Raw genomic sequence first — 14,796 nt, 5'->3', positions numbered from 1 at the left:
AAATATACCCAAGCTCACACACTCAAGAATATAAAGGGGATACAAATTGAGTACAATTTAGAGAGGAAAAATAACCAACAGTAGCAACAAAAACTTAGTTGCCCAAACTATTATTTTTCTCTCTCCCAACTTCTTTCTTCTCTCATCAACTCTCGGTGCTTTCCGCTCTTCCATTTTTCCCAAATGCATGTTCCCTTTTATAAGCCAAACATTTGCTCTTCAACCACCCAACGGCAAAAGCAAAACACACAAGTCAAAAGGTAAAAGTAAGCCATCAATGCTAGCCATTAATTTGTCTCCAATTTGTCTGCTAGCCGAAAGCACCGAAAGCAGTTTTGCTTTTGACTATTTTTGAGCCAATCAAGCCGAAAGCAGTTTTGCTTTTGACTATTTTGAGCCAATCATCAACACCATGCACACTGAGTTATTTTTAATTTTTAAATTTTTCACGAATTATTTATGATACTAGAATGCAATCACGTAATGTAACCAATATTAATACACATATTATAATAACCAGAAAAAAAGAAAAAGGAGAAAGCTAAAGACCATCGATGGCAAAAGGAAGGATCGACAAACCAACCGCGCACACTTCGAATAAGAATACGACTGACATCCGTACACACATCAGCTAACCTTTTGGAAAAGGAAAGTTTATTATAAAAACAGTTGGGGGGCCATGAATTTGTCTTCTGTTTGACCAAATTTAATTTCAGGTGGGCTGTGGTGGGCACACCTAACTCACTAACACATGATCAAAAAGAAGGACATGTAACTGAACAAGGGACAATGTTCACAGTTGTTCACATAAGAAAGAGCTCAAATTGCGCATGTTATGTATGCAACTATATATAATTTTCAATTTTTTGTTTTTGTTTTTAAATCCAGAATTCATAATAGAGACACCAATTTATTTTTAGCCTATTGTGTGGTTCTCGAGTCTCTACATTTAGCATTCGTGCATTTAGCCGCATTTAAATGGATGTTAACCATTAGATTGATCTAATGAATTTTAATAAATCCACGTCATCATAATTGTATTATACCAAGACTCACCATTTGCACCTTATCATATGTATATCTTTAAAATTTAAAATTCCCATCAAATAACAACCACCTTCCTCCCCAACCCAGCCCTTATACTGCCCGCCAATTGTCGCTGCCTCTCACTCTCTTTTCTTCTCTCTCACACACAACTTCACTAGGTCCTATAGTTGGTAGGCATCTCTAGGATTTTCAATTGCAGTTTAATTTTGAAGTACTTGCTTGCTATTGAGACAATAATTCCATGTTAAATACTACGATAGGACTATGGATGGCGCAGAGAGAGGTGGTGGCCATGGATAGCAGCAATCGGTTGTTTAGGGCTAGGTCGGGTAGGGGCTAGGTTGGGGGCTGAGACTATTATTTTGTATTTTAAATATTTTATTTCAAGGGTATTAGATACACATAAGGTGTAAAGAGATGTTGATGTGGACTTGTTAAAATTCATTAGATCAATCTAATGGTTAACATCTCTTTAAATGCGTGTAAATGCACGAATGCTAAATGCAGAGGCTCGAGATCCTATTTTCTCTCATACGTTACATAACTCATGTGATTACGAGACAATGTAGGACTCATAAGAGCATATCCACCCCAGTAGCCTAGCCTAGGCAAAAATCCCCTTAGGCCTCAAAAACCATTTCTAGCACAGCAATCCAACCCGAGCATATGGTGGGCTCCACCAAGCCTGGGGAGACCTGAAAGCAAGAATAGCACAAGCTGTTGCCTGAGAACGTCAGCGTTGATGTCATCAAAGTAAAATTTTTAAAAAAAATTGAAACGGAATTTAGAAATATTCAGAAATATTTTTTTACACATACCTAGCAAATTTTTTTATTATTAATCTCATATATATAAATAAAATTAATGCCATATGTATAGTAATTGCCCTTGGGTTGCCATGGCAATGGGTGAAAAAGCAAAATAAAAAAGGGTATGGCAATCACTATTTACATGAATAGTGTCTGCTCTTACTTGCCTCTTGTCTTTACCCTTTGACATGACACCATAGATGAAAGTGCTCTAAGAGCTCATTTCATGTAAGAGACTAGAGAGTTGAGATAAAAGGCTGAGCCACGGGATATCATGGGCTCTAGCCCACCCCATCTTTTTCAGGCAAAAAAAAAAAAAGTCTTAATAATAAGCATGTTATTATAAAATAAAATAAAACCGTGGTATTACCCAAAGTAAAAATTTAGCCTACCCCTACGCCTAATTTTAATTATATGCTACAAGAAACAAACCCTGTAGTTTGTCATTTTTCCACTTTAGTCTCTGTAGTTATAATTTTGTCAATTTAACCCATGTAGTTTGATTGATTCTATCACAATTCAATGACACATTCAAATTTCCATCCAAAATTATGTCCAATATACCCCCCCACATAAGAGACACGTGTTTGTTCCCTCAAGAAATTGCGTGTCCTTAAATTGCAATAAAATCAAATTACAATGGTCAAATTGCCAGAATTGAAATCCTACAAACGAAAGTAAAAATTTCATCAAATTTCAGGGAAGAAAAGTGATTTTTTGCCGAAAACATTATGTTATACAAATACATAATGGCCAATGGTTTCCCCCATGGCACCCCATTTCAAACTCTAGAGTCGAACTCCAATGTAACAAAAAAGAAACATAATGTATATAGGGTAATACGAATTACCCACATAAATTATGATAATTGCGAATGGAAATTGCTTGCCCTTTTCTCTAGAATTAAAGGTTCTCAACTATACAAACAAAAGCCCATAATTTTAAACTATAACTGGCAAGATTGGCAAGAATGTATGAGTTTTTATTTTCAAAAAAAAAGAAAGCGAGTATTCATAATTGCCGATGTTGATATGAAACAAAGTGGGAGACAATTATACACAAATGGGGCCGACTAGAAGTTGGGAGAAGACTGAAAGCAGCAGGAAACAAGGAGTGAATTGTGAGGTGATTAAGCAAAGCAAGGCGGAGGGAACTTATTAGGAAAGGCATTGCATTGACATAAATGGTATGAAAATAGGAAGCCCACACTGAATCAACATCTACGCTTACAGCTGTGACGTAGATGATCGAGAAGACCGCGTAGATTTTCTAGTAACATTTATTAACAAACATATAATACGTGGCAATACGTGGTGTGGTGTGGTGTGGGTACAAACTTGCGATGCACGTTGCCTCCGTCTTCTTCTGCTGTTTTGTAGCTTTTCTTTATTTGCTTTCACAGTGCCCACCCAACTCAAACAACGGGTTTTGTAACTGTCCACGCGCTGCGGATGATGGATCTATGTCACTTATACACCTACTAGAAGTGTCAAACACTCCACATGAGCAGCACATGCCTGGTTAGTATCATATGGATAAAGATTAAATTCCAGTAGGAGAAGAAAAAAAAATGGAAACTATATTTGAGAGATAGATATACCACATACACAAGTTATGTAAACCTTTTTTTGTTTAAGTAACATCTAATTTTTTTAAGAAAAAGTTAAATAAAAATTGGAAACAACTTAACAACCACCCAACACACCACCTCTCTCCGGAATTCCCCATCATTTCTGGCTAGCCCAACTCCAACTGTAGGTGGCACCTCCCCCTTATGTGCAGACGACCACCATCCTTCTCTCCCTCTCTCATTGTACAAAATCACCAACTATATCCAAAGAAAGACTAACGATCTTAAATAATTCAATATTAGAGAGACTGTCAATTTTAAGGTAAACAAGTTCGCTAATCACTCTTTTGGACTCCCATCGACTTGAAACAAAGATAAAGACACTAAAAGAGAGTATTAGCCACCGATAATTGAGGTGGTTAATGATTAGGAGGCGGTCAAATTTTTCTCTTAAAATTGTGATCTTATTGTAAATTAAGAATTTTATTGATAAAACAAGTTTTGATTGGGTTTTCCTATAACATGTTTTGAGTTCAAATGAAAGTACTTTTAATTGTACTTCTTTCCGATCAACTTTGACCCTCTTTAATGAAGAACATTAAAAATAAAAAATAAAAAATTGTGGATAATTATGGTAAAGAAGAAAGGGAGGAAAATATTCTAATCGTGAATATTTTTCAAAACAAAAAACTAAATAATAAATTTTTTTAAAACAAAAAAGTGGAATTATTTAAATATTATAAGATATTTTACACCCATTAGAAAAAGAAGAGTAAAAAGCTAGTTTCGATTTCTGTTTGACACGCGCCTTGGTACGTGTTGGACTAGAACACCGAGTAAAATCTATCTAGAATTGTCGGAATGTTCAAACTACTCGCCGCTGGTCGCCTAAAACGACCGACTGAGGAAGGAAGCTTTCTCCAGCAACGCGGTGACGCCTTACTGACGGCGCTTACCAGACTCCCACTCAAGTTCAAACATATTTACAAAATTACCTAACTCGTTCCAATTACTTTGTCCCCAAGACACCAGAGGGCAAATCCACCACTTTGCTTAGTCCGTACGCGACAAGTCAGCATCTCCTAGTCAAACTTGAGATTTAGCTACCCCAAAAACATCTCTCTTTCCTATAAATACCATGCTCGAACTCATTCTAAGCACTTCCACCAGCAACAACAATCTTAACACTCTCAAACACAGACAAATCTTATCCCCTTTTTTCTAAATCTAAATTTCGGTTCGCCACCCGAACTTAAATCCTAAACCTTAAACCCGATTTCGACTCCTGAGTTAGCCATGAAGCGAGGCCGGGAAGATCAAGATGACCAAACTCTAGATTTGGTCAATTGTTTGATGCTACTATCCAAAATAGACCAACCCGATTCCTCCCCCACCAAAGCCGAAGATTTAAAACGAGGCCGAGTGTTTACATGCAAGACTTGTAATCGGGAATTCCCCTCGTTCCAGGCCCTCGGGGGCCACAGAGCGAGCCACAAGAAGCCGAAGCTGATGCCAGGCGGGGCAGTCGACCTCCTACAGCTGGCGCAATCTCCGGGGTCCCCCGCGAAGCCCAAGACGCACGAGTGCCACGTATGCGGGCTCGAGTTTGCGGTTGGACAGGCGCTCGGGGGACACATGAGGAGACATAGAGAAGAAATTCAAGGTAATGCGGTTGGAGCTCGGTCGTCGCCGGCCATGCCGGTTTTGAAGAAGTCGAATAGTAGTAAAAGGGTGTCGAGCTTCAACTTGGACTTGAATTTGGATTTGAGATTGGGCCTGCCTGGTCATCATAGCCAATACGATTTGGCGACGAAGCTGCAGTTGATTTCTTGATTTGGTCGATTGATTTATTACAGATGTGAATTATATTTAATTTATTTATTCCTTCCTATAGATAATAGGCAGATTTTTTTTTTCTTTTTGATTGGATGTTTATATAGAAACATAGTGGCGGGGGATTATTCGATTGTTTTTTCCCCCGCTGTTTTGTTATTGATTTTATGAGATTTTGTATTATATTTTTCTTAATTGTTACGCTTATTTATTTGTATATTGCAATGTACATAAACAGATCTTCTACCCAATAAAATCAATTTAGTAAATGCTTTAATATTTAATTTATTGCCAATTAAAATGGGAGTTACAAGTTATGTAACATCAGAAAGACTCTTGGTATTTATGTTAACCTCATAAAAACTTTAATTTTCTTGATGAAACCAAATACAATAATTAAGGATTTGAATCTAAATTATGAACACAATTAAAGTTCCTTATAATGCCAACAAGGTCTAGCCCAGTGAAATAGGGCCTTGATTTATAGATCAAAGGTCTCATGTTTGAAACCCACATCTTGATTGTGTGTGTGCGCACTGGAGGACCTATTAAGGCGTAAGGAGATGCAGTTGCACAGTTCCTCACTAGAAAAGCCTTTGCAGCCGTTGCATATTGACCCTATGCTAAGATTGGGTGGTGCACTCCAGGTGTTCGATGAATTGCCTTAACCAAGGCTTGCTGTGCTACGCTACTGTGCGCATCATACCTTTTTTTTTTTTTTAAACATCCTGGGCAAAACGATGTTGTTTTAGACCAGGGTTTTTATAAATAAAAAAAAAGAAAAAGAAGAGGAAACTAGACTCTGCAATTCTTAGGCTTTAACAAGCTCTGATATGACTTGCTTAAAAAAATGATAAAAGGCTATTAAAAAAAAAAAAAGGCTTTTACAAGCTTTCTTTTTCTTCTTTTTAAACAAAGATTAAACAAAAAAGGAAACTCTTGTATTACACAACTCCTTATTTATATGGGATTGGGAGTTGATTGGATATAATTACACATGGGTAAAAGCACTCATGAAAGATGTTTGTGTTGAGAGTATTTGTCCCACATTAAAAAATGAAGAGATCTAGTTAGTCTGGGTTTACAAGGAGTTGGGCATGGCTTCATATGTTGGGCCCAACGGCCATACGTGCTCTCACGTCACCCAAAGTACATGTTAGGTTTGAAAGTTCACCACACGTGCAGGGGTGTGTTAAGAACTGGAGAGTGTTTGTCCCACATTAAAAAAAAGAAAAAAAAAAAAAAAAAAGAGATCTAGCCTGGGTTTATAAGGAGTTGGGCTACTCCTCTCATTGCCAATTCATTTTGGAGTAAAACTTCTACTTCCTTCAGTTTGCACATAATATCTTCTTCTTCTTCATTTCTTGTGCTTTGATTTAAAGATCACAATGGCAAGTGAACAAATTTGGATTAGGCTTTAGTGATATGAATCTTTTGTCAAACTTTTTTTTTCACACCAAATTTTCGTTTATGAAATTTGAACACATAATATTTTTCAACAAAATACATATAAATACTATTTTTTTCTTGATGACAACAATTGTAGGTTATTTGTAATACTATATTTTTCTATGACTTATGCATGACATTGGTATTATTTAAATTATAAGGATATTTGATTGTCAATTTTTTATACATAAAGCCTTTAGCATTTCAAAATTGCACATCCACTACTAAATTAATGCTCAATGATTTTGCTTGCTTGTCACCATTATTTGTGTTTAACTCTCTCACATTTCAATTTATTGGCTACATATGATTTAAATATAATAAATATAAACCAACTTTATTGTCCTTGACAACTAAAAGTAAATTTCCAATTTTCCCGATTAATAAAATATTTAAGAAATGTATTTTACTTTTCAATACACATTTAAACGGTCTCTTTTCTCTCTCCCTCTGGAATGTCCCATGTATGTCATCTTCTAAGCGTATGATATGACCAGTATGGGTCATGGCCCACATCATGTGGTATGTTGAAGATGTCATGTGTTCAATATACCCACTTTGTAACACTGTATGATGTATACTTATCAATATACCAAATACTGTATCAAAATCTCTCCTACCTCTCTTCTCCCCAAAATGTCCCAAATATTTGAATTCACCTCCACTTTTCAAAAGAAAAAGAAAAACAAACGCATGAGAAAATCATTGTGGTATTTTTTCTATCATAGAATTGTTATAACCACTCCACTCCATATATGTTTTGCCCAGAATATGATTTTCGGCTAACAACAACGTGACCTTATACTAATACCCGTATATAGACTTACTTTAATATGGCATTTTGTACTATTCTTTTGAATCATCCCACAATGTAATTTAAAATTCAAACACGTACATTTCTCTGGTGTCATATGAAATCAAGAATTCAGAAATATATACTCACCACCGTAACTGAAGAATGAACCAGGTTGAATCTGGATATGTATATTATTGTTTTGATTCCAAACTTGACTTACTATCACAGGCAGGAGCACTAGGGTTCCAATTCCATGGTGTCAAGAACGAGTTGGGAGAGGAATTTTTATTAAGAAAACAAGGAAACCCAATTCTTATTCCTAAAAAGAATCCAGTATATTTCTTATTCGATACCAATATTCTATAAAGTATATTTTTACCAACGAACTCCACAACATAGAAATTTTATAAAATCAACTATATATGTAAGTTTTGAAATTGTTGTTTCTAAAAGATTAAAAAAATACTCAATCACAAACTCATTGTAAACTTATCACAACCCCTTAAACTCCTTTCATTTTACTCATTGTAGTACTGATGATCTTGATCAAGCAAAAAGCTGTGATCATCATCGCACCATATTTTGCCTAGAATATGTCAGCTTTTTCTCTTGAAGGCTTCTGTGTCTTCTTCACGCCCTCCTCGTCGCAAAAGAACGAGCCAGGTTGGAACATGATGCATTCCTGCTTTGTCTCCACACTTGATGTATTGTCGTCACAGGCAGAGGCATTAAGCTTAGGGTTCCAATTCCATGGCGTCAAGAAGGAGTCATCAAACTTCAAGAAGGACGTGAGTCGCTTGTAGTCAATGGTTGGTTCATGATCATCATCAAGTGCCTCATCATCATCAGACTCCAAGAAGGATGTCAGGAACTTGAAGTCAATGGTTGGTTCAAGATCATCATCAAGTTCTTGATCAGCTTCCACCAACGTATTTGCTGCTTCTTCTTCCATTGGATATCTGATGGTGCACTGCAAGTCACTGTGGTCTCGTTTGCTTGGAGAAAAAACTTGATGAAAAAGTTTCTATTTCTTGTTTCTCTTAGAGCTCTGGTGCACTTGGTGTTTGAGTTTCTACCCTATTTTATAGAGATGTGGGGTAATTCCTAATTAAAAAAGGTATAGGATTTCTAGGGATCAATCCATATTGGGAGAGGCATTTTTATTACAAATATTTTGTAATCGGTACAAATATTCATCCTAAAGAAAAAAGGAAACCCAATCCTTATTATCTTCTCTAACAACTTGTGTGTGTGCACAATTACGTGTACTAGTTTTTATTTGTTAAGTTTCTAATCCATTTTTACAAAATGTATAAATTAAAAAAAATACCAATTTGTTTCTTGCATAACAACTTCTCATTCCTTGTTCAATAATAATTTCAACGAGTTAGAAAACTGTTATCCTTGGTCTGCAAGTTAAAGCCATTTTTCAATGAAGTAGACGCCGTTGATAAAACTATTCTCCTTTATATTGAAAATTCATATATTCAGCGTATAAGTATCAATTATATACTTTCTTTTCACAAGAAAAAAAATGTTGGTTAAATAGTGGTAAAATGCTAAGTATATGAAGTTAGAGTTCATGGGTTGCTTTTGTGATCCCCTCCCACAACTCCCTCATTATAGCACATCCGTGATATCTCGACTTGGTATAAATTCCCAGGCTTAGTATTTCTATATATTTGAATGACTCAAATTCTCTGTCCACATTTTCAATGATGAAATATCCACTTCTATACTCCATACTTTATGGGATTCTTTAGTGTTGTTGTAGTAATAGACATTGTCTTATAACAGTTTCTTTTACATGGGTCCTCTATTGATAATGTAGCACGAAAATGAACATTAGTACCTTACTTTACATTGGATCCCACATTTTTCAAATACATATTATGTGTACATGTATTATCATTTTGATGACAATACATCCGTCCCCAAATCCCTTTTGTTGGCACGAAAGAGTCATCAGTCCCTAAAAAGCATAAACCTTATTTTTTTAAGATTTGATTGTCCCATACCCTTTTGTTGTTTCAGTATGTTTAAACATTGGTTTCCTTTAAACCATTCATCGGTTTGCAATTCATTCGTTTTTCATTTTCTCAAAACCTGCTACTATCACAGGCAGGAGCACTAGGGTTCCAATTCCATGGTGTCAAGAACGAGTTGGGAAGAGGCATTATTATTAAGAAAACAAGGAAACCCAATTCTTATTCCTAAAAAAAAGTCCAGTATACATTCGATACCAATCAATTCCGCTCACCTAAGAACCTAAAAATGAGGTCTTGTGAGCAACTATTCAATACACACCCTTAGATTAATCTAATGGCACAAATAACTAGTAGTTTAAACCCTTATTCATACTGAAAGGTAAAATCAAGAACAGAGAAAGAGATTTTAGAAAAGGGCACTGCAGAATTGCCAGTGGGTTCCTTTGAAAAGCCTAGCTAGTCTTGATAACCAAGAACTTATGAAACTATTATTAATGAGAGAAAACTCGTTAAATAGTAACATTGGCTTACAAGATTCTTCAAATTCCATGACTGCTCCAGAATATATATATAAAATTTTAATTATTGCAGATTAAAATAGTTAAAATGATTGTTTCGGTAAAATAACGAGTATGACTAGGGTTTAAACTACTTAGTTATTTGTGTCTTATTTTTAGGTCCTTAGGTAAGCGGGATAACGATACCAATATACTATAAAGTATATTTTTACCAACGAATTCCACAGCATAGAAATCAAAGTATATCAACAAAAGCAATTTTATAGAATCCTATATATGTAAGTTTTGAATCTTCTTTTAGGGAAAATAACAATTTTGATTAAAATTTCATCCTAATGCCCCGCTGTGGTATTTGACTGATATTTAATCAATTATGGCTTAAAATAATTGAAATCACAAGAACGAAATTGATATCAACATCAAACTACAAGATTAAGAAAATACTCAATCAAACTCATTGTAAACTTATCACAACCCCTTAAACTCTTTGTAAACTTATCACAACCCCTTAAACTCCTTTCATTTTACTCATTGTAGTACTGATGATCTTGATCAAGCAAATAGCTCCGATGATCTTGATCAAGCAAATATCTCTGATGATCTTCAAGGCTTCTGTGTCTTCTTCACCGCCCTCCTCGTCACGAAAGAACGAACCAGGTTGGAACATGATGCATTCTTGCTTTGTCTCCACACTTGACGTATTGTCGTCACAGGCAGAGGCATTANGGGTCAGGGTTCCAATTCCATGGCGTCAAGAAGGAGTCATCAAACTCCAAGAAGGACGTGAGTCGCTTGTAGTCAATGGTTGGTTCATGATCATCGTCAATGGTTGGTTCATGATCATCATCAAGTGCCTCATCATCATCAGACTCCAAGAAGGATGTCAGGAACTTGAAGTCAATGGTTGGTTCAAGATCAACATCAAGTTCTTGATCAGCTTCCACCAACGTATTTGCTGCTTCTTCTTCCATTGGATATCTGATGGTGCACTGCAAGTCACTGTGGTCTCGTTTGCTTGGAGAAAAAACTTGATGAAAAAGTTTCTATTTCTTGTTTCTCTTAGAGCTATGGTGCACTTGGTGTTTGAGTTTCTACCCTATTTTATAGAGATGTGGGATAATTCCTAATTAAAAAAGGTATAGGATTTCTAGGGAGTTCAATCCATATTGGGAGAGGCATTTTTATTACAAATATTTTGTAATCGGTACAAAAATTCATTCTAAAGTAAAATGGAAACCCAATTCTTATCTTCTCTAACGACTCTTGTGTGTGCATAATTAAGACTATTTTTTTTATTTGTTAAGTTTCTAATCCATTTTTACAATTTACAAAATGTATAATTAAAAAATTCCAAATTTTTTTCTTGTATAACAACTTCTCATTCCTTGTTCAATAATAATTTCAACGAGCCAAAAAAACTGTGTTCCTTGATCTGTAAGTTAAAGTCATTTTTCATTGAATGCGTTGATAAAATTATTCTCCGTTATAGTGAAAATAGATACATGAAAATTTCTTTTTCTACAATAAAAGAAATTCTTACATGGTTTGTATTTATGAGTTACGAGTGAATCATGCTGCATCTTGCAATGTGTCGAAGCATGAGTGGTTACTTGGCTCCACCTAAGCACCACTGTTCTTACCCGATAAAAGCGAAAAGACGAAAATACACTTCTGTCAAGACAGTCTTCATAATACACGGCTGGGATTCGTCCTAAATAACACGCCTGGACGGCTGTGATTAAAGTAACCGCGGTATGCGGTTACACCCAATTAATTATTTTCCTCTCCCGAGAAAAGATCGAGTGCTCCTCAGACACCGTCTACCCAAACTTCTCCTCTCTCTCTCTCTCAACACAGAAAAATTTCAATGTTCAATTTCGTCGCCGGAGTTGCTTCGCCGGAAAATTGATCGGTCAGCAATCGACTATCGACCTTCCGACTACCTGTACAGGTACGGATACTTGTACCAAAATCTCATTTTTCATTTCTAGGTTATCGCATTTACTATCTCATGCCTTTCTGGGATAATTCGATTTGATTTTTCTGGTGAAGAAGAAATTTGGGATTCTTCTATGGATTTTGTTGAAGTTATTGCGTTTAATTGATGTTTTAAAAAAAATTTGCGTTTCTCAAATTTGTATTTTTAGACTTGTCTGTACAATGAACATCTCTATATGTATGTGTGTATGTGCAGATGGAATTCATCACAGTCCCTTCGTACTGACACTCGTAAAGAAAGAATCTTTGAGGCCTCTACCGAAGAGTGAAAGTAAAATCAATTTACTGTGAAGTAGAAGAAGCAAAATGGTATGTTATAGAAGCTACTAACTATAATGTGTTCTGTTTTTTTTTTTTTTTTTTTTTTGCTCTTGAAGTTTTTTTTTATTTAGTTTTTTTGGGATATCCTATATATGGATAAATTTTTAGTTGTTTGGGGTTATTCTTTTAGTACTGTCAAAATTCTGAAATGATTGGATAGTCCAACGTTAAAGAATAAAGCTTATGTTGAGTTGTTGAATTTTCTCGTGATTTGATTTTTAAACAAGATTGTGGAAAAGTTTTCTTTTAATTTTTGAATTGTCTTGTACCTTAGACATCTGTACATGTTTAAATATATTATGGATAAGGTTTTCAAGGATTTTCCGAGTGTTTGTTACTGGCAGTCTTTCCAGAACAAGGGATTTTGGATGCCCAAGGGTGCTGGACATGTTAATGATGGAGATGCAACTTACGGCAACCCTTCAAGAATTGAGCCAAAGCGGCCTCATCAATGGTTTGTAGATGCTGCTGAACCAGAGCTGTTCCCGAACAAGAAACAAGCAGTACATATTCCAAACAGCAAATTGGGCTCCGGAATGTCAAATGAAAATGTCTCTTCTTGGGAGAACGCTTCTAGCTTCCAGTCAGTTCCACACCAATTCATTGACCGGTTATTTGGATCTGATCCAGCAAGCTCTGTCAACTTTGCTGAGAGGAACGTATCTCCTGTCGGATCAGATAATTGGAATATAAGAAAGGGTATCGATGACCAGTTTGGAGAAGATTCGCCTGTTAGTTTGTCAGTATCTCATGCCATGGAAGATCCTGAAACATGTCTTAACTATGCTGGAATTAGAAAAGTTAAAGTCAATCAGGTCAGGGACAGTGACAATGGTATGCATGCTTCACGGGAACATGGTTCTAATAGGGGAAGTAACAGTAACCTGTCCTCCAGTCAGGCATTTGATAGGGTAAATGAAACTGCTTTTTTATCAGTGGGGCAGGCCTATGATAAGGAGCATGGCAGTGTCACACTAATAGGACATCCCTACAACCACGGGGATGCCCATGTCAGACCAATAGATACCAACTATGGCAAGGGAGATGAAAATGCAATATCAGTTGGTGACAATTGCAGTAAAGGGAATGCTAATATGATATCTTTTGGTGGGTTTCCTGACGAACAAGATATTATGCCCATAGGCAGGCCTGTTGGCAACTATGATCAATTGTACCATCCAGATTCAGTTCAAACATTGGAAACTTCATGCGAGAAGGACTTGGATGCATCAAATGCCAGTGCGGTTGATAATACTGCTTCTTTAGCTAAACCAAGACTGGAATCAGTTTCTAAGAATAAACCTGAGATCAAACCGTCAAGGAAACCAGCTCCAAACAGCTTCCCCTCAAATGTTAGAAGCTTGATTTCAACTGGCATGCTTGACGGGGTTCCTGTAAAATATGTTTCCTTGGCACGTGAGGTAAGCTCCAGCTCTTCTTGTCCATTTTATTCAATTAGGATTTCTGTTTAATGACTTGGGGTTATATCCCTCCACGTAACAAGGAGCTTCGCGGAATTATAAAAGGTGTTGGCTACCTATGTGGGTGTCAATCATGTAATTATGCTAAGGTAGGTCTCCTATCAATAAACTCCCAATCGTTTCTCTTCTCCCTTACATGTTATCTTGACACCTAATGCGGAAATAATTTGTTTTATGGAAGGTTCTAAATGCATATGAGTTTGAGCGCCATGCTGGTTGCAAAACAAAACATCCAAACAATCACATATACTTTGAGAACGGGAAGACCATCTATCAGATAGTGCAAGAATTAAGGAGCACCCCTGAGAGCTTGTTATTTGATACGCTTCAAACTGTTTTTGGTGCTCCGATCAATCAGAAATCTTTTCACAGCTGGAAAGGTAATAAAATTTGAATGATTGTTTTCTTCTTTCCCTGGCTTTAAACATTTTCAAGCTTTAAATTGTCAGTCAAGTGAGCCTCTCTTTTCTTTTTACTTATTTAAATGTTTGTTCCTCAGAATCATTTCAAGCAGCAACTCGTGAACTTCAGCGTATTTATGGAAAGGAGGAACTGAACTTGTAGGAGTATATGTATAGGCTTTGCTCAGATTATAAGATTGGATAATGTTTTGATGCGCCGGGAATATTCACTTTGGTAAATTATGTATTTTCTATGGAAAATTGATGGAGGAATTGACACTTTTTTTGTTTATATTGGGTACATAGTTTATGTAAATGTGAGTCTGCTTCAATTCCCCTCGTCTTTTTGCTGGCATAAAGGGAGACTAATAAACAAACGGCGTAAGTTGGCGCTATGCTTGTCCTTCATGGTGACTAGGCTTTGTTAGCTTCAATAAAAATCTGTGGCATTGGCTCCTTGACAAAAATCCTTCTCATCTGATTTTGTAGTTTAAGCTTTCTTAAAAAGCTTAGTTATGTGTTGATCCATAATTTCACAGGGGTCAATTTAGTGAGCCCTCTTTACTCATTTAACCCATTACATTC

The 14,796-nt window shown here is 36.1% G+C and overlaps 2 protein-coding genes across 2 annotated transcripts; both read left to right on the top strand.

Annotated features, from left to right (window-relative positions):
* The first annotated feature begins 4,573 nt into the window (after positions 1 to 4,573).
* Positions 4,574 to 5,525, top strand: LOC117631709 (zinc finger protein ZAT12). Its single transcript, XM_034364991.1, has one exon. It carries the CDS (start codon positions 4,723 to 4,725, stop codon positions 5,257 to 5,259), a length of 537 nt encoding a protein of 178 aa, XP_034220882.1. The 5' UTR covers positions 4,574 to 4,722; the 3' UTR covers positions 5,260 to 5,525.
* Positions 5,526 to 11,791: 6,266 nt separating this feature from the next.
* LOC117629583 lies at positions 11,792 to 14,617 on the top strand. Its single transcript, XM_034362107.1, has 6 exons — positions 11,792 to 11,961; positions 12,205 to 12,317; positions 12,674 to 13,750; positions 13,834 to 13,899; positions 13,992 to 14,190; positions 14,310 to 14,617. The coding sequence occupies exons 2-6, from the start codon at positions 12,315 to 12,317 to the stop codon at positions 14,372 to 14,374; spliced, it is 1,410 nt and encodes a 469-aa protein (XP_034217998.1). The 5' UTR covers positions 11,792 to 11,961; positions 12,205 to 12,314; the 3' UTR covers positions 14,375 to 14,617.
* Positions 14,618 to 14,796: the final 179 nt, after the last annotated feature.

Source organism: Prunus dulcis, chromosome 6, assembly GCF_902201215.1.
Source record: "Prunus dulcis chromosome 6, ALMONDv2, whole genome shotgun sequence".
Taxonomy (NCBI): Eukaryota; Viridiplantae; Streptophyta; class Magnoliopsida; order Rosales; family Rosaceae; genus Prunus; species Prunus dulcis.
This window is presented reverse-complemented; position numbering and strand designations above follow the sequence as displayed.